Source organism: Pipra filicauda, unplaced genomic scaffold (genome assembly GCF_003945595.2).
Source record: "Pipra filicauda isolate LSUMZ 115617 unplaced genomic scaffold, ASM394559v2 scaffold66_size7647185_pilon, whole genome shotgun sequence".
NCBI lineage: Eukaryota > Metazoa > Chordata > Aves > Passeriformes > Pipridae > Pipra > Pipra filicauda.
Window position 1 is genome coordinate 4,229,604 of NW_024104831.1, and position 24,265 is coordinate 4,253,868.

Sequence of the window (24,265 nt, forward strand, 5' to 3'; positions counted from 1 at the left end):
TAGTTTATCATTCACATTACAGATAGGCAAATGGCAGATTAATTGTGCAATAGCACAGGTTTCCCTGATGTATCTCACAACTCTACAGATATAACTTATTCTGAGAGTACGTTTGACTTCAACCATTATTTGGCTTTGCTAAGAGAAGTTTAAAAGGAAATTTGCCATCTCTACTATTATGGAAGCCCAAGGTCTGGTAATTAAAAAAAAGCAGAAAAACAAAACTGTTGCTTTAGATTGAATAAACAGGATTGCATTGCAAAAACGACATTAAAATAAAAATAGCTGTCTGGGCAGTGAGAACATATGCAAACACAGACAAAAAAAACCCAACAAACAAGCAATGATGAAAGGACATCAAATTTTTGATCTAATGATAGGATCCCCATCCATCATGGTTTACCTTATGTGAAGACAGTCAACAGGTCAAACAAAACAGCTGAGTAACTTGTTTTTCTATGCAGACACAGAGAAGGAGTGATCTGGAAAGTATGCTGCTCTCCCCTGCTTTTAGTCCATATAAGCTCCTGAAAGACCCTACCTGTCTAAAACAAGGGAACATCTACACAGAGATAGGAACTGCTGCCAACTCCTGAACTAGTCCTGCTCCCTACTGAGGTGAGAGAAATGATTTCACTATGTAATGAATCACTATGTAATTCCCATTTCTGCGGTGTTAATGAAGAAAGTGAGCATTTCAAACTATATGCCCATAGACTCCTAATTTAAAGGGAAAAAAAAATTAAAAATACAATGACCACCTCACTGAGAATAGGAGGATCCTATAAAGCGGTAGTAACTATAAAAACAGAAAAGCACCATTTATCTACTAACGACGCCTGACCTCAGGAAAGAAAGCCAAATTTTTATTCTGTGCATAATACAATGGAAAACCACATTGTATTTAATTACAGCACACGTTAAAATATTGTATATGCTGAAACAAGAGTCAGCCCTAAGAGAGTTAACTAAGATAGGCCCCCTAACATCTACTCTGCCTCAGCTACCAAGACTCGTTCTGTTCTGCCCACTGGACCAAAATTTAGAAGAATGCTAGAAGCAGTATACAATAGGCCTAGAGGTAATAAATTAGGATAAGGTAGGATAAGGTAGACATTTGAATAGGAGAAATAGGCCTGGAGGCAAGGCTTTCTCCAAGCTTCAGTGCGCGGGCCGAGAACAATGGAAAGGTAGAGAAGTCAGACCGATGAAGATGAGAAGAAGACCCCAAAACCCGGGCTGAAGGCCAGAACCCCCACCGAAATTGGGGGCCAAGAAAAGCACCGCCTTTATCTTCTGATCACTGTCCTAAATCTAAAGGCAAGAAAGAACCTCATGTCCATGAATACTAAGAAGCTTCACAAAAGATACATCAGAGACAGCTCTGGGCTTCTGAAACAGGTCTAATTTTTCAAATCAATGGAAATTACAGCCATACTTAAGAATACATAACTCACAGCTCGATTCTGATATGGGAAACAACTCTGAAATAAAACTGCCTATCTCTGTTTCAAGTTCTAATCATCAGCAGAGCACTTTCAGCTCCTGAGCCAAGAGAATGCAGGTAACAATACCGGAATCACAGAGCTTAAAAATGAAAGAATATGCCCATATAAAAAGTTAATAAAGAAAAAAACCCTAACAAGAATTTTTTTTCAATCCCAATTATTACCAGTAATTAAAATAGCACAGCTCATTCACTATCATATATATACAACACATATCAAAGTATCTGAAATGGACACAGCTGATTCTTTCAAATACTCTGTAGTTCCCCGTCATTTTACACATGTAAATAAAGTTTTAAGGGAACAGCAGAACTCTAAATAATGCCATATCCCTATTATTTCTTAACTGTTATGTTGACATTACAATTCTTTCCTGAAAATTGAATCCTGAAAAAGAATACAGCAATTCTTTTAACTTTGTTCAAAATTTTGCTACTGCAGGACATGAAGTCAGCCATACTGACAACCTGATATCTTAATTTTTCCACAGGCACAACCTTCAAAGCAACACTAATTGTGCATAGGGAAAAAAAGGTTGCTTTATTAAACACTTATATATATTTTTCACATTATGCAATCAGAAAATATTTAATGTAATAATCATAGTTCCCAAATGCTTTTTAGTATGGTAAGAAATTAGTTCATTTGTGACTATTATAAGCAAACCCAACATAAATTATCATAATTATTCTATTTGATTTTAAACCCAGTGTGCATATTTCTTTACCTTAAATTCTTCTATTAGTGAACTTAGTGTTCAGACTTTGATGTCTGTCACAAAAAAGGGCTAGGATAAAGAAAACATATCTTTTATCTATTTTATGATTATATCACAGATGCCTTTAACTTTTAGAACATTACAGATATGCAGCATTTACACTCAAACAGAACTAGAAGTCTTGCTAATACATGTTGGTTTGCATACTGGACCTCCTATTTTATTTTAGCGCTAATCCAACCTCCCTAAAGCCAAGAGAAGTCTCTCTATTGACTTTAGTGGCATTATGCCAGCCAAATGGTCCAAGCAAGGTTATTTCATACGCAGTGCCTATTTAGCATAATTTTGTTGCATCACTTATTCACTTATTATTGTGTTGTAAACACAATTCCAGCCAATCAGTTTAACTTTTCAAATTAACAGAATAGCTACTGGGGAGTAGTTTCCATTTGTCAAGAGATATATTATAGAAAGTTGGTTGCACTACCTCATTACTCTTGCTTTGTGAAAGAGCCAGGCTATCATTTGTCAATTCCTCATCATCTGCATTATTCCTGTTAAGAACTTTACTCTTCTTCTTCTTGGATCCTCCATCACTAGCCGTGCTGCTATTATCTTCTTCATTACCTTCCTCATCATTGTCATCCTCATCACTTCCACTCCCATCATCTTCATCATCCTCATTATCTCCATCACTCCCTTCCTTTCGCAGAGCATTTTTTCCTTTTTTTTTCTCAGCAGTAGGCCGCCAGTCATTGTCATCTTCGCTATCATAGTCATCCATATCATTTAGTTCTTCCATCGATACAAAATCCAGCAGAGGTCGGTTCCTGCGCAAATTCCATTTTTTTGGTTCATTTGTTTGCTCATCAGCCACAGCATCAGGTTCACCTGCTTTCTCTTTCTCTTTCTTCTTTTTTGGCTTTTCTTCTTCATCTTCTTGCTCTTTCTTTTCAGCTTTAATTACCTCTTTCTCTGCTGTTGGCACCTCTTCTTCAGTGGAGCTTTTTGGCTGTTGCTCTTCTACTTTCTCTTCTGCTGGTTCTTCCTCCAAGATATTTTCTTCTGATTCAGTACAGGAACCTTCACCACTGTCCTTTGATGCATCTTCACTCCCATGACCACTTCCTTCAGAATCTGTTGAGCATATGAAAATTTAAAAAAAGTTCCGACACAAATGTACCCCCAAAAATAAAATCTGTTGAAGCAAGTTGTTAAACAAAAGAATGATGCCTGTTCCTCCCTTATAAGGTATTCCACCTATTTTTTCAGCTGGTATCCAAATATTGCTATTTCAAGTGGTATGTTGAGAATCTGTTAAACATGAATGCATTTTAAGATGCCAAAAAAAAAAGATGGTAGAACTTATTAAATGAGCATTATATGTTCCTTTGAACTGCAGCTCATATTAACAATAAGCAGTAGCACAGAGTAATTTCCATGTGAAGTCACACCTTAAAGAAACAGCATTCCAGTTTTTAATTTCTGTAGGTATTTTCTACATCTTCAAAATAAAACAGCTATCCAATAGAGAGAAATTACAAAATGAAGAGTTTACATAACAAGTACTAGTAACAGTATGGATAATCCCATACCTTCATTTTTAGTACATTTGTTTTTCTGGGTTTGAGGGCTCTTTTAATTTCCAGTGTTATTTCACTTATTAATCCCATATAAGCTGTGCCTCATTCAGTGTTGCAGCTGCACAACAATGCATAAATTCTACCCTTATGCCACTCATGGTATCATTCTATGTGTACTCACTATTTCCATTAATTAACACAGGTCAACTGTGCAATAGAAGAGGATTTGTATTTAAAAACTCATAAAAATAAGACAATTTTACTATAAAGTACATGTAAAAAAATATTGGAAAATGAAGTGAACATGTTAAATTTTATAAACATCATCCACCTTTACTATTTCTCATCTTATGGGCACCTACTGTTTTTCATTCGCAGTACTAGTTTTATTGAAGGAAAACTCAGAAAATGTGTTTTAAAATAAACAAGAAAATATAAAGTCGCTTGATCCAATGCAGGGATCTATTAGGCAATGGTTACAGTTTTCAGTTTGCTCAAAGCCATTACCAAGTTTTTGATCCAGTCATATAGATGAAAAGATGAAACATGTTGATGCTTGCAAATTAAAAAAAAATTCTTAATTGCTTTAGCTACCACCCAAAAATCTCCACCTCTCAGCATCACCTTACACAGAGAATTTCTGTGCACATCCATCTCTATATAAATCCAAATCAACAAACATTGGGGTCAGTGTGCTACACATTTCACATGGCATTTATTTCCACCCCAAAGAACACTGCCAATGATTAGCCAGTTGTTACTTCAATGTAATGGTCAGTTTTGTCTTCGTCTGCATATACTTGCATATGGAACTGTTTGGTGAGGAGATTATAAAATTATACACGAAAATAATCCATCAGTGCTATTATGGATCAGGACATTGACACTATCCATCCCCTCACAAGCTAATAGAAACTAAAAGTTTCCAACAAATGTTCTAAACTTTAGAAATCCAGTAAAAAAACAAGTTATTTTACAATCTTTTAAGAAGAGAGTAATTCAGTCAGTTACCTACACCTATCAGCCTTACTAACTGTAGTAATCAAAGTAAAACATAACTAACTGAAGTTTGAATAGTTGAACTCTCATCAGACATGCACGAAAATAAAAAAACAGTATTAAATACTATGAAGTCTAAAAAATTATTTTTCAATTATAATAACTTTGTCTGGATACAAAATCACAGAATTACAGGATGGGTAAGGCAGGAAGGCACCACAGTGGGTCCTCGGATCCAACCTCCCTGCTCAAGCAGGGTCATCCTCGAGCGCATGGGACAGGATTGTGTCCAGACAGTTCTTGAATATCTCCACGGAAGGAGACTCCACAACCTCTCTGGGCAATCTGTTCCAGTGCTTGGTCACCTGCACAGCAAAGAACTTCTTCCTCATATTCATGTGGAACTTCCTGTGTATGTTTCTGCCTGCTGCCTCTTGTCCTATTGTTTGACAACCATCGAGAAGAGCCTGGCTCCACTCTCTTGACACTCTCCCTTTCAAATACTTACAGACATTGGTGAAGTCCCCTCTTAGTTTTCTCTTCTCAAGGCTGAACAGGCCCAGATCCCTCAGCCTTCCCTTGTACGAGTGAGTGCATCCAGAGGAGGGCCAATGGTGAGAAGGTTGCAACACTCCATGGAGAAAGGCTCAGAGAATTGGGGTTGTTCAGCCTGGAGAAGAGAAGGCTGCAGGGAGACAGAAACAGAAACTTTTACCAAGGCCTGTAGTGACAGGAAAAGGGGAACCAGTTTTAAACTGAAAGATGGAAGGATTTAGATGAGACACAAGGAACATTTCAATGAGCATGGTGAGACACTGAAACAGGTTGCCCAGGGAACCTCTAAGTGCCCCATCACTGGAAATATTCAAGGTCATGTGGGATGGGACTTTAAACAACCTGGACTAGCAAAAGATGTTCCTGATGAGGCAGGGGGTTGCCTAGATTATCTTTAAAGGTCCCTTCCAACACGAACCATAATGTTGTCAACAGAATTTTGGGGTTTGGATATGTGTTGGTTTACAGGACACCAGGCTTGCTGGCAGCAGATACAGCACAACTGTCTCAAAGAAGGAAAAAGGATCTTTGCAGAGTATTTAGCAGGGCTCATTAAAAGACTTTAAACTAGATCAGAAGGGGGAAAGGGATAAAACCAGGTTCACTAGAGACATACCTGGGGGCAGCACATCAATGTTTGAGGGACAGAGTGCTAGCAAAGTCCTTTGGTCTGCGGCCTCTATGGAGGTAGGGAATGGAGATCCATGTAGCAGTAAAGATACAAGGGTTTTGATGTGTTAGAAAACATGGAAGCAACTAAAAATAGTCATGTAAGACTTAGGGCTTGTCCCCCCAAAAAGGTGGTGAGATCAACAGTCCAGATGAAGTGCATCTACACCAATGTACACAGCATGGGTAAGAAATAGGAGGAGTTGGAAGCCGTTGCGCAGCAGTAAAACTAAGACATAGTTGCCATCATGTAGACATGAGATGACAGACAACTGGAGTGCTGCAATGGATGGCTATAAACTCTTTAGAAGGGGCAGGTAAGCAATGAGAGGTGGTGGATTAGCACTGTATGTTAGAAAGTGTTTTGATTGTTTAGGGTATAATGATGGTGACAATAGGGTTGTTTAAGGGTAAGACTCAGGGGGAAGTCCAACAAGGTGGAGTCTGTTAAAGACCACCCACTCAGGATGAAGAGAAAAGCAAAACAGTCTCTAAGCAGCTGAGAGAAGTCTCACAATCACTAGCTCTCATACTCATAGGGGACTTCAACTTACCAGATGTCTACTGAAAACAGCAGAGAGGAAATGGTCTAAGATATTCCTGGAGCATGTGGAAGATAACTGTCTGACACAGCTGGTGAGGGAGCCTAGTAGGGAAGGCTCCCCACTGGACCTGTTGTTTGTGAACAGAGAAGAACTGACATGATGGCTGTAAGCTGTCTTGGGCAGAGCAAAACTAAAATGATAGTTTTTAATTCTCAGAGAAGTAAGGAAGGCAGTCAGCAGAACAGCTGCCTTGGACTTTCGGAGAGCAGATGCTGCCCTGTTGAGAGGTCTGGTTGACAGAGTCTCTTGGGAGGCAGCAGAGGAAGACTGGACATTGTTCATGAAGGAAATCTTAAAACCACAGGAGCAGGTTGTCCCCATGCGCTGAAAGACAAGCCAGTAGAAGACTGGTCTCGTTGAACACAGAGCTGAGAGCTTTGGCTGGAATGCAGGAAAAAAAGGAGAGTTTATGGCCTTTGGAAGAAGGGGCAGGCAACTCAGGAGGACTACAAGGATGTCATGAGGGAGAAAATCGGAAGGGCCAAAGCCCAACTAAAATTTAATCTGATTACTGCCATAAAAGACAATAAAATATATTTCTATAAATACATCATCAATTAAATGGCTGAAGATAATCTCCATCCTTTACTGGATGTGGGGGGAAACATAGTGGCAAAGGATGAGGAAAAGGCTGAGAAACTAAATGCTTTCTTTGTCTCAGTCTTTAATAGCAAGACCAGTTGTTCTCCAGGTACCCAGCCTCTTGAGTTGGAAGGCAAAGAGAGGGAGCAGAATGAAGCACCCAAAATCCAAGGGGAAACGGTCAGCCTGACCTCAGTGTCGGGGATGGTCATGGAGCAATTATCTTGAGTACCATCACGTGGTGGGTGCAGGACAACCAGGGTATCGGGTCCAGTCAGCATGGGTTTGTAAAAGGCAGGTCCTGCTTGACCAACCCAATATTTTTTATGACAAGATGACCCTCTTACGGATGACGGAAAGGTTTTTGATGTCGTTGACAGGTTCTGAGTGCTTATGTGCCCTACTTGTCTCACTGTAAATAAGGTAGTATAGGATCCTGCCATGTCAAAATTAACTGGATTTTTAAGTTAGCTTTTATTATTTTCTCTTATTTCCCTACCATAAGTCCATCGGAGACATTTGTTTTGATTCTTTAATTGTGCTGTTGAGTTTCTAAATATACTCTTGTCTAAATAAACCTCTTGTCAATTTAAGCTTCCATTTTATATTTTGTGGGGAATCTTAGTCTGAGTATAGTTTGATCTTTAACAGCACTCTAAATTACTAACAGTGATTCTTGTACATCAATACTATGCCATGCAAACAATTTAAAGCAGAGAACAAATGAACACTATTTTCATTCACGTCTCTCCTTCAAACTCTCTTTGCCTTCTGTCCGCACATTTTGTTTCGTACTCTCCTTTCTGCATCCATATACACACCAGAGATACCTATAGCAAGGCCTGAATGCACCCACTGTGATAGGTGCTATTCCAGAAAAAGCTATTCTGTGATAACAGCAATTTTTTCAGGTGTTCTTCTGTCAGCTGTACTTTTACTGAGGAAGAGGCTGTAGTATACAATTTTCTCCTTGAAAGAAATGCTTAAAGAATGGCTATTTCAAATTGGCAACCATATCATGTCATTTCCTATGGGAAAGAAGTCAAGCTACTCTAAGTGAAAGATGGGGCCAGATACACCATCAAATAGTGAAGAATATAGAGTTCCACTGAGAACAAATATGAAAGATAACAGCTGGGAGAAAGACATCATTTATTCCTCTACACCTTGTATTCTTAGCTTTACTAAGCACAACAGCAGGTGGCAGTCAAATCCAAAGAGGATAACTCTGAAAGGAATTCTCCATAACAGAACATTATGCTACAGAATTAACATACCAAAAAAAAAGTGTAATAAAGAAACACTCCACTCAGCTGTGGAGTCTTGTATAATACGTACTATGCACAAGACTTCAGGGTAAAGCTACTAAAATCACTACAGCAGTCAAAAAGAAATCCTCCCAGGGTTTTGCAGGACCATTTTACAAACAACTCTAAACATGATACCCCAAAATTTTTTATTTTTTTTAACATTCTAAGAAAATTCATCTATACAGAGAGTAAATGCTGCACAACATAAGTACATAGCCAACCACTCACAGGAGACAGTCTAATTCTTCAATGCAGTATTTAGCTTAACAAGCAGCTCTGTAAAAAGCAGATTTATTGTTTAAGTGAACTCTAAACGATAAGCTAGTTAAAGGCAATCATGGACTCAATTTTGGACTTGCCTCTTCCATTAATAAAGCTTAACCAACTCCAAACAGTAGACAAGAACATTTGGAATCACATTAGAAAGTTCTTTTATTTGCACTGAGTCCTATCTGGTTGAGTCTTACCTGCATGCTCTAAGCTGCCTACCAAGAATACAATCAAGGATCCTGGAACATTGAGAAGTAGTGAAAAACCTGAAAAACTGAGCATGCAATATAGAAAGAAACTACCAAGTTATTACTGCTAAATAGTATTGTTCAATAATAACCTACAGTCACCATGTGACAAGTTATCCAGCCCACAGAAGCCTTCACAATACCCTCTTTTTGAGGGCAGTAACAAAAACCATGATACAGGTGAGGTTAATGTCACTCAAGCACCACCACCTTGCCTATCGGTCCTTTAGCCTCTTTCTTCCCCATCACAAGGCGAACAAGTCTTTCACATGGTGAAATTCTCTAGGTATCTCTGCTAAAACACCATGTTACATACCATGTACAACCCCTTATCCAGGGTGTTTGCATCCTGACAGATGGAACAGCCTCTGCCCATAAACTTCCTTACAAGAAGAACTCCAGACTCACAAAAACTCCTTTGCACATGTGCTATACCAAACATGTAAAATCAGCTGTACTTCTCCAGAATACCTTAAGGAAATGTTTAAACTAATTAGGAAGTTACAACATTAATAACTGGATGTTAAAAAAAGGCAGGAAAACCTAGATCATACATGGAAAATAGGAAGTTTTAAACTGCCAAAGACAATGTTGTGTAACTGGTACATTTGTCTATTAGATTAAAGACACAGAAGTCCATTATGCTTTAACAAGCAAGAACTGAAAAGGTTTAATACCTCACTTTCAACATAACTTCAAAAAAGAGAATTTAACACCAGTTAGATATACCCCCCCGGCTTCCTGTGCTATTTTGCCACGTATGATGATTAAACACTGGTAGACTACTGGCAATTCAACACCACTAATGCTGGCAGTTAAAGAAATTGAACTGTCCAAAGTAAAATGATTAAAAACACACAAAACCAAACCAATAAAGACTAAGATCCTACTGCTCTATGGAGAGAAAGATGTTTCTCGAATAATGCTTTGAAGAGAAGTATCTAATCTGTATTAACTGCAGCTGTTGACTGGTCAGAGCAGGAAATGAAAATGACCACTGATTCGTGATTACAGGTTTCAGAAAACAAGTATTTAGTTTAATAGAAAAAACAATGGGAAGGGAACATAAAGGAAAGTAATTTAGTAAGCAGTTTCTTCCCTTTTACACTAGCAGTAATTATATCGCATTTCGGTAGATTTTTATTCAAGTCACAAAACCACTCAAAACTAAAGGTTGCCAATTTTGACTTGAGTCATTAGGAAGTGCCTTATTGACAATGTCATAACACAGATGAAACTGGTTGCCCTACCTCTTGAAGTTCCTTGACATTTTCCAGTTTCCTCATTTTTAACATCTCTTTGGGATAAAGTACTGCATAGCCCATGACTTTCCTCAGCAAAGCTGCAGTCCTAAATAATCCATAAAACTGACTTCCAATACAAATAACTGAATAATAAGCTAGAATATATATTTAAAAAAAACCCAAAAACTAAGAGTTTTATATCTTGTACAGGGGAAGTGACGTCTTAAAAGACAGATGAACATGCATTTGGAACAAATTAAGACTAAGTCTCTGACGCCCTGTAACAAGTACATGCTCCTGAAACACTTGAAACATCTCACTGAGCATGTCTGGACTCTCAGAGGAGGTCAGGCTACAGAAAGACCACCCCACCAAGCTGGAGTAACTAAAACACAAAAGAATCTTCTCCGTGTGGCAGGGAATACACAAGAGATGGACACATACACACACAAAAAGGGGAAATGTAAAAGAAAGTAAAGTAGGAGTAGTAAAGTAGGAGACCACAAAAATCCTGTTTAAGACTGAGTGAACAAGCAGAACGACACTGAGCCAATGAGCAAGGGGTCTGTAAGGGGCAGACAGACTGGCAAGACAAGGCATAAAAAGTCACAGTAGGGCAAAACCAAAGAAAAATAATGTCATTCCATCACTAAATCCGCCCTGTACAGACACTGGAATGAAGCCTAGATTTCTGTTACATATCTCCTCTGGTGTCAGTAAGCACAAGGAATAACAGAAATCTCAGTGTTTCCAAAGGGAATGAAAGTTGGAAATGCTTGTCAGTCACTCCAAAGTTTTGCTTCAAGTGGCAGACGTTTGTACAGACAAATATTTTACTTGAAAGGAAAATAATCCAAGAGAAAATAATGCTTGCATTTTCCCTTTTCTCAATTGGAAAAAGCCCTTGTGAATTCCACTCTGAGGAACTACACATTAATATGTAATTATGTAATAATTTACCAATGACTAACTCATCAATATTTTCTTTTACCTTCACTGTCTACTGAAAACACCTTACAACTTTACTGTTGCATATCATTTAAGTTTAGACTCAAAAACAAATGTATTAGTTTCTTCATCAAGATTTCAGTACTGTTTATCACTAGAGTATTTTGACGTTTTGCAAACATTTCTTTATATTACAACATTCTGTACGGGAAAGCAAAAGCAGAATCTCCGTTGTGCTAACAGGAAACAAATTACAGAAAGGTAATTATATTTGCAACTTTTTATTTCTAGATCAAGTCACAGGTTTTTCAGAATACCTAATATACGCATTTATGCAGATCATTACATGTTTTAAACAGAGTTCCTACTGACTTCAATTGCAATAATGGTACATAATACATATGCAAGTCAGGCTCTGCACTCAACACCAAAAAAAAAATTACCAATGTGTCTAAAAATTTGAGTCTACAAGACTTGTAGCAGAAGTGGTGACAGGATCAGTTCTTCAAGGCAGCAATCAGCTATGCTCTTCTTAGCTACGCTACGAGAGAGAGCCAGTCCTTAAATTCACATATTATTATTGTTCAGGGACTACACTACATTTCTCTGCATCATTTCAATTTTAGTACATGTGCTGACGAAACTGAGTTCAGTGGTAAGAGAGAAGAAAGTGGTAAATCCTTGCTTTGGAGTTCTGCCGGGAATTACTCTACACCTATACTCTGATTTCTGACATCAGTATATCTCCAGCTGCTCTCACTGCAGGAAAAAAAAAAAAAAAAACAACAAAAAAACTTCCAAAGCATGCTCTGGTTAACTTAAAAGCCAAACTTCAAATAACCTTCAGTTGTGTATATTACAGTACCATCATTTCAACTCACATATTTGTACATTCCGACTCCAAAGCGACAGGTTTTTTTGATTCATCCCACATTAAGATTACATATGACATTCTTTCTTAAGGAACAAATTATTCAGGATGTTTACAAAAAACAGAAGAATACAGTACTTTAGAACATGGCATTACTACTAGAAACAGAGAAGCCACTAAAAAGTGCTTCGTCCAATATTAACATAATGAAAAGCCTGAAGGCCTGAAAACTATTTACATTAAGTAAATTTACAAAAATATAACAGTTTCAAAATCAGTTTCCCTAAAGAGATGTCAGAATGTTGAGATCTTTAAAGCGGTAAAGGCAGTAACTGACCGTTGGTGTGACCTAAATCCAAAAGAAAAGAAATTAACTACACTGTAAGTAAAGGCCACATCTCCTATGGATTTTTTGGTGGAAATGGAGGTTAGGTGATCTGAAATATTTTCTGTAATGAAAAAAATTTACCAAGGCACCAGGACTCCAAATACAAAAATTCAGAAATGCCAATTCCTTCCTAAAAGTATTTAATAACAACTTCTCAAATACTTACTGCATTGCACATTCCCAGAAATTTGGCAGAACAATGAACATGTGTAAAAGTTTAAGTGTTCAGAGCTCAGTCCTCATAGATTTGCACAGTATCATGTACTAGCATATACCACTGGAGATCCTAAATCTCATACATATGGACATCACAAAATCACCAGGGAGAAAACAACTTCAGAATTCTTTTAATTCAGTATTTAAATAATCCTTTAACTTTTAACTTTCAAATTTGTTTTATTATTTTAAACACCTTTATGTGCATTTGTGAATGAAATAAACATATTGTAGAGCTGCAGAACTACCATACTTACAGGACTTTTCTGAGTGCATAAGTAGAATTTATGCTCGTTTTCAAAGCACTTCTAACTGATTCTTCCTTCTGACACATTAATTTCCTTTTGCAAGCAAACTATATCACGTCATTCTGAATTCAAACACATACTAAATACTGACTTGCAACAGGTTGCACATGGAGAGACCTCTACAGTCAATAAAAGAAGAAAAAGAGCAACATCTCTGAGTGTACTGGAAAAAGGCACATTAGGCTTTGAAGGCTCAATTCATAGTGAGAAAAAGGAAAACCTGTTTTTTATTAGCAACAATATGGAACTTGTCTAGTAGGGTTGCTTATGCGCATACACACAAATTCCTTACATATATATATGTATATAAACTTTGAAATTATTCATTTTATTTATATGTATGTATGTGTGTGTGCATATAAAAAAGTCCTTTTATTTCATCACTTCTTCCATCCAAATCTAATGGACTAAGTACAACCAAATTTAAGACTATGTTATACCAGCTTCCTTTTAAATCAGCACAGATATTCTGTTTCAAATATCCTGCACCTTTTCATTTAACTTGCATTACATGTAAGAAATATTTTCTTTTTCTTTCCACTGAAGAGGTTATTTGTAATAACTTTCTATTCCCCAACTTCTCCAAATGCTCATAACTTTCTTCTTTCACATTGAAAAATCTTTGAATATAGTGTAAAATATCAAACTCTCTTGCTATTTCAAAGTGTTTTCACTAAATTTTAAACTTTACTAAACAGAACATTCATTTCTCCTATCAATAATAGATACAGGTTCAGAAATGCTAAAACTACACTGTATCAGATAAATGAACACAAAACAGCAATTAGAAAAACATTTTTTAAGTAGAACTTGAGTTTTTCTCATACACTCATTTCAATTCGGTGTCGCATTTTTCAGGGAAAATCCATTCAACTTCCTCAAAATGAAACTGAGATTGACTCTAAAGGTTAGATACTGACCTGACCCCCAAGCATACATACAATATCCTAAAAGTCAAAAAGGATATCAATTACAAATGAATATTCTGCATTTACACATTGTTGAGTCAGGAAGCTGTATTCATTATTTTTAATTAATTACTGTCTTTTTGATCAACTAATATACTGCTCTGAATTCTGTGTTCATCACCCATACTCCCTTTCCAAATCTTTTCCCTTAAGTCCCGTCTACACTGCTGTTCCAGAACAGGGAGGTTTTCTCTGGTAATTAAAAATCATTTCCTTTTACGGCAAATTGTACCTTACTCAAAAGAAAGGATCAAAAATCCCCAGAACAAAGTTAAAAGAGTAAATGAAACAAGTCCCCAATAGTCTTAGCATGAAATTGGTAAGGTTACATCAGTTTTATTCTCTCATGCCATTGAAGCCTGCTTCTACCAAAACAACTAAGGAAAATATGTCTAAGCTTGGGGGATAAAGGGGAAGAAAAAAAAAAAAAACCCTACCCCTAAAAACCACACCAGGAAAAGCAAACCAAACAAACCAAAACAAACCACAAACAAGGAGCATTAACGCATATCTTAAAACTGACACTGGATGAATTATTATCAAGCATTTTTAAGTTCACCAATACAGAGGACCTGGCCAAATGTTAATAAATAAGCCTTTAAATGGAGATGGGGAGTATTTTTACTCTGTAAACCACATGAAAACATACATCAGCATCCCCAGTGCAGAAATAACAAAGTGAAGTTATTTAATGAGCTGCTTTTCTTATATGTTAAACATCCTATATCTCCCTCATTTCCCCCAGCATGTGCCACAGAACATCCAACGTGCAGTTTACTGACAAACTTGGTCCTTCCCCTTCTTTCCCTTCCCTCCAACTATTCTTGAATTTATTAATTTTATTTTGACATCTTGTCTACTTTCAGTTTCTGTGAATGTTCACTGAAGATATAGGAATCTGCATATATAGAAAAGACTGCAAAACAACAACACTGGGGCAAGGACTTCCACCTAGTATGAAATGCATACACCTTTCTGTATAACTATCTGAATAGACATCTTAAGTTTACCTATTGTAAAAAAACAATAATAGCCTGAACAGATTATCTTTCTGCTTTAGGTTCTTACTCACCCACTGGAATTAACCTTGAGAAAAAGGCAAGTTCCTAAGTTCACAACCAACTATTATCCAGACTTCTTCAAAACAAAATGGCTTTAGGTCTTTCTTATTTCAATACAAATACAGTAAAAATTTTAAACAAATCCCTACATTGAAGAAATAAAAACCAATAAATACACCTAAGGCAATCTGCACAGCAGCTACTCAAATGCTTCTACCAAAACCTGTTTGATAATCATGAGATTTCTGCTGAGAAAAAAATCATCACAGTTGAACTACTGACTTCCAGTTACGCAATCATGTCACTCCCTTCAAGGGGCTCCAAGTCCCAACAGTTCACGACAAGCATTCTGTCTCCTGTATAATATTAAATAAGCAACCATAAACCAAAAATGAGAAAATTCTGAACCAAGGAGATGAGAAAGCATATTTACCTGAAGCATCTCCAACTTTAAAATCACTGTCATCAGAGCTATCATAATCTAAAGCTTCCAGCAGCGAAGCTGCCAAAGGCTTCACTTGTCTCCTCTTCGAACTGCGGTCCACTGCAGGGAAAAAAACCACAGTGTTGTTATAGGGTGGCACAGTGAGGCTTCAGCATCGCTACGGGCATTTAAATCAAAAGGCAGCACGGCGGTGACAGGCAGGGCAGTCCCGAGCGCAGCGCGGGGACAGCCGCTCACACAGGCGAGGCAGGGCAGGGTCCGCCCGGCGGAGCGCGGGTGCTCCCTGCAGGCGCCGGGAACCCGCACGGCACCGGCACCGCGGGCTGCCCGCGGCCCCGGGAACGCTGGGCGGGCACTGGAGTGGCCGGACACCCCTGGAGCCACCAGCATCCCCAGAGGAAGCGCCTCGGCGTGATCCGCCAGCGACTCGAGGCAGGGGGGACGTGCAGCCGGGACCGCGGGACGCCCGAGGGACCGAGGGATGCGCCCGCTCGCCCGAGGGCGGGGACGCTCCACGGGCAGCGCGACAGTTCCGCGGGGCAGGGCCGGCAGGGTGGGCGCGGGTGACTTACTAAAGGCTGCGCGGGTGTGCGGCAGGCGGGCGGGGCCCTCGGGAGCAGCGCCGCCGAGCCCCGGGCCCCTTCCCCAGACAATGGACACGGCGGCGACCCGGATGCACACCCGCGCGCGCCCGCCCCGCCGCGCACGCGCCGCCCCAGCGCCTGCGCAACGCGCGGCGAAGCCGAGGAGGGGCCGTGCCCGGGCCCGACCCGCGCCAGGAGGCGGCCGCTGTTCCATGGTCGGGATCGCCCCTGGGGGAGGCACAGGCAGTCCCGGGAGCGACGAGCGCCGCTCACAAGGGCTCAGAGCAACGCCATTCGTTCTCAGGGGCTGCCTGCTCAGGATCTCTTGTATTACCTCAAGAACCTACTCTGGCACTTTTCCGTTCCCCCCACGTGGAAAGGAAGCGCTATAAAGCTCTACTCATTTAACCCCCGCTCTAAGAGCTTTGTTCCTCGTGGACTCTCCTGTATTGTCAAGTTCATTCTTGCGCTTTTGAACAACAGCAACCCAATGCATTGGGAAGAAAAAAAAAGGGGGGAGGGGGGCGAAATGGTGTTTAAGGGCAGGTTGGTTGGTGCTCTGAGCAACCTGGTCTAGTTGAAGATGTCCCTGCCCACGGCAAGGGGGTTGGAATACATGATCTTCAAGGTCCCCTTCCAACCCAAACCATTTTGTGGTCCTATGATTCTATGACAATACAAACCAAACAAACCCCAGGGATTATTGTTTGACCTCATCACACAGGCCTGGGAGCTCAAAAGCACAAAACCTAATGGTGGGAGACAGACAGCGAAGGAGAGCAGTGCTGAGCCATTGCCTGTTCAACAGAGTCCTGACTTCGCCTCAGTTCCACACGCAGTTTTGCTGGAACCCCCCCCTCGCCAAAGTGAACCACAAAACCTTTATGAGGTGTTTAAAAGGACCTGAGGGAACAATCTGGGGTTGGCTTTTTCCTCAAACTTGTTTTTGTAATTAGAAGAACAAGGGCATCTTAACTGATGCTCTGGCACACTGGTATGATTTCAAGAGCTCAAGGATCAAGAATAGTGCTAAACATGAAAACTTCCAGCAGAATTGTAAGGGCTTTAAAATTGGAAGACGTGTTTAACACTGGATAAATGCAAGTAGGGCCAAACTAGGTCTACAATGAAGCGTGGAGGGAGCATAAAGTTTGGCAAGTGTACAACCCATGACCAGAGCCTGCATTACATTTAGCATGTATCACCCACATAAGCATTCCCACAGCCAAAACTTCCCTTGATATTGCAAAGATGGGTAGTGTGTCATTGGTATATAAGCATTCTGTTTTTAAATAGAGCACAGAGATGACTAGTCGGTGAATGATGTAATTATGCAGCTGAAATATTTTCAACAATAATTTTCTGTGTTTCCAATTCTGAGTATTTTGAAAGGACAGAAAATTCCAAAGATAAGTGTGTATTCTATGTTAGTTCTGTGCTTGAATTTCCTAGTTTTCTTGTACCACATTATCACATTCACAGCTGATGTGTTCACACTGACACCACCTGTTTCCTCCATAAATTCTTTGGCTACATAGGAAGGATGACTGCAAAATGAATTCTTGTCCTGAACCTGGTTTTGCCAGCTCTACCCAAATATGCTATTGGCTCATGCACTCTAGTATTTTCTTCAAAACTCTGATCAGCTTCCCTGTTCAATAGGAGTTGCATATGTCTTAGCTTTTCACTCCCTGAGTGGTTTTTTCCTTTTAACTGGCATCCTCATCCTACTTTCCCTTCACACACTATTTCAGTCTTAAAAGACAAGTGGCAGGGCTCAGATTCCCTCGTTTAGGCTCTGCAGATCCATGTTGACATGTGCAACAACGCTTCCTGCCAACGGTCAAGCCCCTGATCTTGTGCCATACACAGTGATTGGCAGGACAGCTCAAGTCACGTGTAAGGGGAAGGAAAAGTAAAGAACTGCCCCCAAATTTGCCCAAACAGAAGATCAGAATGAGGGGCATAGACAGCTTTGAAGAATGAGAGGTTTCAGCACGAGACAAGGGGAGAGGAGCACCGAGTAGAACAGTGAAGGAATTTACAAATCCCTTAAATATGAATGTCAACACAGATGTATGGACTGTCTGGCTTTCAGTTCAGCCCTTTGGGGCAGCCTGCAAAGCTGGGATTATTCCAGTCTCTACCTACATCATTCTGGCAGGAATAGGTGACCAAACAGAAGTTAATTAATGGCTGCCTGCCCCTGCTCCTCATTAGCACCTCACATTCCCCAGCTGTTCCTTCCTCCTTTCCTCTTATGTACTCTGTACCATTACTCAAGCCCTCTTGGCCCTTCTCTTACTCTTTCTTGTCTCAAACCTTCCCCCCTCCCCTTTTTTCCCTCTCCAAAGGAATATTCACATTTTCATTTCTGAAAATAGCATGCACACACTGTTATCTTCTGTCCTCAGCTTGCATACTTTGCCCTCATTTCTCAAAAGGGAAAAAAAACCCACATCAATAAAATGAAAAGAACTGTGAAGTGACTAAAATTTATTCACTGTTTCCCTAACATTCTGGGCAACAAACATAGGGCTTACAAACAAATACTCCAAATGTAGTAATTAGAAGTAAATAAAACATACAGCATAGAAATTAAGTAGAACTAGCAGTTTCTCTTTTGGTCATCATTCTTTGGAAGATTCTGGCTATTAAAACACCACCTATTAAAAGGTTATTCCCCCTTAGTAGATGCTAACTTCCCATAGTAGAGTCACATTATTTCAAGTAAGGAGAAAAGAAGGGAGAATTCATGCTCCAAACGAAAGGAACCTTCAGAATATCTAATCCCCTTATTTCTGCGAGGCCTTTGCCAATCTCAGCAGATAATCGAGAATGTTGAAATGTTCAGTTGCCTTTTTGGTTGAAGAAAAGAGGTATTATTGGCATGCTGCTGGGAGCTGGGCACTGTACTGACATTGCTATATCCATTAAATAGATTGTAAATGTTGTCAGTTTAGCACCTTTAAGTACTACCCTATTAAGTACTACAAAATATTATCTTAAAAGGTCATTTTTAGAGGAAAATTATGAAGAGCTGAAACAGTACATCTAGTATGAAAATGTCGTGGCAGCTCCATCACTAACATAATACCTAAAAAAATGCCTAGAAATATTTCTGTATTTCAGGTCATGTCAAGCACATCAGGTCTTTGAATTATCTCAGCATTTCAGTGCTTCTCTTTAGGTTGAGCCTTCAGAGCACAGCCTGTTGCAAGAGTAGGTGTCTGAATCTCCATTTCAGTGCTGCTCTTCAACTGCTAGAGAAAGAGACAAAATAGTATCTTCTGCCTGTACTTTTGCCTTAAGAAAAAAAGAATCTTTGTTGTGGTTCTGTTAAGACCATTTTAGAAGGAGTTACACAATAGCAAGTCAACAGAGAATACAGTCACAGTCACATAAATTACCTTAAAAATATCATTCTTAGTTTAATGAAATTCTCAAGTTTTCAAAGGAAGAAGTACAACATTTTTTCAAGTAGGGAATAAACTCAAGAGTAAGTATGTTTTTAACTCATCCATCAGCTGTGAATGGAGAAATAATAGTTTGAAATCTTGTATCTATTTTTTTTCCTGTCGGTGAGCAGACAATTATAGGCATGACCTACCTGTCTGAATCCAAACAGCAAATTCTTTTTTGTCCATCAAAACATCACCATCTGTAGTAGGGAGACTGAACTCTTGAAATATCTTTCCAAAGAGAATTTTTCCAGCTTTTACTCTTTAACTGTGCCATTGCAGTTAAAATGATCTCTGCTCTTTTGTCCGGTATTATATGGTAAAATATAAAAAGACTGAATCAGATGCCCTTGCCGTTTTAAATTACAAAGGGAGAAAGTTCAGTATGAATAGTCTCCAACAATAAGGCTTTGAAATAAACTACAGGCTGCTACAAGGTCTACTGCAGTCAAATGCTGCCAGGGAATGTTCCCATCAGATACTGAGAGATTTCTTGCAGTCCTAAGGCCATGCTTAGCCTCAGTCAATTAATTATGGGGGTTTTTTGATTGTATGGTACACATGTTGTAAAAGAGTCCAGGAAAAGTAGAGCTTTCTGAATTATATACATACATTTATATATATATTCCCACCTGGCTCTATATGCCTACCTACTTTTCAGCCACTATGAGACCACCCCCTGTCACTCATGCCTGTACAAAGGACATCATCGTCAACTCAGACCTCATGGCAGATTCTGCCACTGAAGTTACATTTGAAACATTCATTGCAAAACATACCTCATGTGCAGCTTTCCTATCTGCCCATTCAGCTAAAATTCTTGTCTAGGCTCATCTCCCTTCTCATTTACATGAATGTTCCTTCCTCTGGTTTTCAAAAATGCAGCTCTGATGTTGCCATATCGATTGTAATGATTGTCCTCAGTGTCTACCATGTTTCTTTTCCATTTTAATCCCTCCAGTTAATTCACCTTGGCTGCATAAATCATAAATTTCTTAAGTTTGAATTCAGTATATTTCACAGATTACTCTTCCTTTCATCTACCATTTCTTTACAGCAGACAACATTTGCCATACAGATTTGCTTAACACAATGCATTGGCCTCCTGTTCTCTGCTGAATTTTCAGACAAATTTTTGGGCTTTTAACCCGGCATCCTTCATACTTAAAACGTATTCCATGTAGATACCTGCAAACTGGGTTCATTTATCCTCTCAAATACCCTTCTACCACCATACTCCCAAAAAATTTTGTAAAATCAAATTAATATTGTGTCTCATATTGTCTCACAGTTTATTTGTACAGCTGCTATACACATATAGCAATATAGCAAGTATACAGTGCTATACCTGTCTATTTTTGTTTCTTGTTCTATGTTTGGATTACCAAACCATTTGGGGCAGACTTAGTATTTCCATTTTTGTATTGTTTTTCTGTCTATGATTTATTTCAGGTGTGGCAGAATTTTGAGTCATGATTAAAGCTCCTAAACATAAAACCTACAGAAGGAATATTAACAATTTTTACCATGTGACTTTCAGACAACAAAGTCATCCAACAAGCAATTTTTTTTTAAAATACATATCACTTGGGCCACTGTATAAAGAAATAAGAATACTAAATACTAATACTGATACTACTAATAATAACAACAACGTAATACAAAAGTTTTAGACTATAGAGGTGCTGTGCTCATTCAGATTAAGGGTATATCTAACTTAAGTGGACAGAGAAAGCTAGGATTGCTTTTCCTCAGAAGCGTAGATTTCTTTATACTATTTATACTATTTATATTCTTTATCTATTTATACTGCATTTCACTTCTGTGGTGGGGGAAAACAGTTTTCCCCCTGCAGTTATAAAATGGTAAAACCCCAGGGGGTAAACTTCCTTTACATTCATCTAGATTGAATTGCATCTGTTATTTTATTTACGGCTCAGTCAAGTAAAAGTTTACACCATTAGAAGTTGAACTGTTTCGTACCTGAGTTCATTTAGAATGTTTGTGATAGAGTGTTGGTTTCCTAGTATTTTATGAGAGAATTTTATCTTTTTTTTCTTAATATTTTATCTGTAGCTGCTTCCACAATAACTTCAAATTCAGACAGATTGTCCACTGAGCCCTTTCCCCCCAGAGAATAGCACTCTGGCATGGGAGCAACTTCATTTCTTTTCCACAGAAAATAGTGATGGAGAGAATTCATCTTCCTGAGTACATGTTTCATACAAATCATCTGCTGGCCCAAGGGATGCTGGATTTCTGTTTTAAATATGTCTTAGTACTAATTTTGATGCTTTTATCTTGCTGATTCTAAAATTCTTTTTCCAGTCTGCCTAATTGATCATATTTTTACATTTAATATATTAGAGCTTATGATACTTTTTATTTTCTTGTTTTAAATACAATTTGAAGGATTCCTTCCTGTTCACAGTAGTCTCCCTGACTTTGCTGGAAAGTGGTTTCAGCTTCCTTTTATATTTACATAGATGATAAACAATAATGCTGTGATTGCAGTATAGTGTTCTCCAGTAGCTTACACGCCTATGAGAATTTAATTCCTTGGACTACCCCTTTCAAATGTCTTGTTAAGAAGCTCCTTCTTAACATTTCTATATGTCCCTTTTGAAGTTGAGCACAAGAAATGTGGATTTTTTTGAGATCTGATGCCTTTGTAGGAATGCTGAATAAGAACATGGCCACAGTTAGAGAAGAGTAATTTAGTAGTAATATTTTGATTAGATCCTGCTAGTTATGGAGTATTAAGTCAAGGTTTGTATTTTTGAGTGTGGATTCACTAACCACTTATTCTGTGAAAGAGTCATTCATAACATCTGACATTTTCATCTCTGCTTATCTCAGCAGCATGTTCCTCCAGTCTTAAGGGAAATAACTGAAGTCCTTCAGTACAACTGCTCTCTTCCTGATTTGTCTCAGAATATTGCACACTTTCTGGGTTGTTATTAAGAGAGACCCAGTACTGGGTTGTGTCCAATTCAGACCTGGAATTTCAATCCATACAAATTCAGTGAGGTGTTTCATTTGTTGATTTTATTTGATTCTGATTTCTTGAATGTATACTATGTCTTAGCCCTGGACACAGTTTATTCTATTATCTCATGTATATGTCTGCCTTGGTATTACAGTGTGCCACTGATTGTCTTCTGCCTGCCAAGTTTCCAATGCCCGCTAAGTAATTCTTTTTAATTAAGGGAGGACATTCCTGATTTTCTATTTTATTTCCTTAACTTCTAAGATTTGTCTGTAAGCATGTGTACCTCTGTTTTGTTCCCATCTTGGGAACTTGTTTAAATAACAATGAGTTAGTTTCCCATTTCCTACCTGAGCATTTACATCCTTTGACCAGTCCTTTACTGGAAGATAGAGAACTTCCAAGTTTTTCTTTTCAGCAGCATCCCCATTTCAGAACCATGTGCTGTGCATTTGTGCAGTCTTTCACATTCTCCAGTTTAAATAACTCTCTCAGTTATGACTTTCTAGTTTTTAAGTGTCAAAAATCACACAGTGTCGCTCTTTGTTTGGGACCTGCACCAATGTGCTCCTCAACTTCCCAGGGCAGCCAGTGTCTGCCAGTGATCAAGACCAGTGATGCGATGCAGCCTTGAGACCTTAGATCAGGCTCTGGAGAAAGAGCTGTGTGAGAAAGTGCTGGGAGAAGCCTTGCTGAGGGGGCTCTGCAGCTCTGGAGCTGTATTGAAGCTCAGGTCTTACGCATGGTTCCTGCCTCAACGACATTGTGTTGCCTTGCCTGGTCTTAGCAGGATCTTGCCTCATCACTGTGTACTTGGCTGGCAGTCAGCAAACCACTGTCTGACCCTGGCTACCAGCTCCAGATCTGCTCTGCTCTGTTTCTTTGGGCCTTGGCACTCTGCTCTGTCTACCGTGCTGTCAGCACCAGCTTCTCATTCACCTCCCCTCAGGGAGCAACTCCCCCTGCAGCTCCATGTCGTCTCATTAAGAGGAATTTCAGATAAAGTACTCCCTTTATTTTTGAACTGTTCTTGGTTTGTAGTAAATGTGCATTCTTTCAACTTATCCAATCAAGGTAGTAAAAAATCTGACTTTCCACCTCTTCCCATGGTCCCAAGGAGGGCAGGAAGCATTTTACAAAAAGCATTTTACAAAATATGTCATGGTTTAGGAATGGTATTCTCCAATTTAGTGCTCTCACTGAAATCACACTCACTCACTCACTTCCCCCTCCCCTCCCCTGTGATGGGCTGGAGAGAAGAATTGGAGGCATTAAAGGTAAAGATCATGGGTTGACATAAAACAATTTACTGGAAACAGCAATGAGATAAGAAAATAAACAGTAATGGCAACAATATTAATAACAAAAGTGTACAAGAGAGAGGTGACTGATTCACATGCAAAATGCTCACTGCGGAGCCCAACCTGACCATGCCACAATACCCTGACCCAGAAGCTAATCCCTTTCCCTGTCCCTGGAAAATGACTGGAGGTGGTATAGAATACCCTCGAATAACCTCCAGGTCCCAGCCATGCCCCCTCCTGGCTACTGCAAAAATTAACCCTGTCCTGGCCAGAACCAGTACAAAATGCTATCATAGAAAGCAGAGTCTTTAGCTTCCTTATTTGCTTAAATGTTCCTCCCTTTTCTCAGTAGTACTGGTGCACCACAGCCAGTTACCCTTTCCCAGCACTTCTTAGGAGCCTATCCAGACTTTCCAAGGGTGTTTGCCACC

At 39.2% G+C, this 24,265-nt stretch overlaps 1 protein-coding gene across 4 annotated transcripts in view; it reads right to left on the reverse strand.

Moving 5' to 3' along the window:
* PHF14 (PHD finger protein 14) overlaps nucleotides 1–16,146 on the reverse strand; it is a 157,645-nt gene extending 141,499 nt beyond the window's left edge. For all 4 annotated transcript variants that reach the window (XM_027723217.2, XM_027723215.2, XM_027723216.2 and 1 more), the window contains exons 1-3: nucleotides 16,069–16,146; nucleotides 15,485–15,595; nucleotides 2,714–3,363 (exon numbers count right to left, since the gene is read on the reverse strand). In XM_027723217.2, coding sequence (XP_027579018.1) covers nucleotides 2,714–3,363; nucleotides 15,485–15,595; nucleotide 16,069 — 762 coding nt within the window. In that variant the 5' untranslated portion in view covers nucleotides 16,070–16,146. The remainder of the gene's footprint in view (nucleotides 1–2,713; nucleotides 3,364–15,484; nucleotides 15,596–16,068) is intronic.
* Between the last annotated feature and the right edge of the window lie 8,119 nt (nucleotides 16,147–24,265).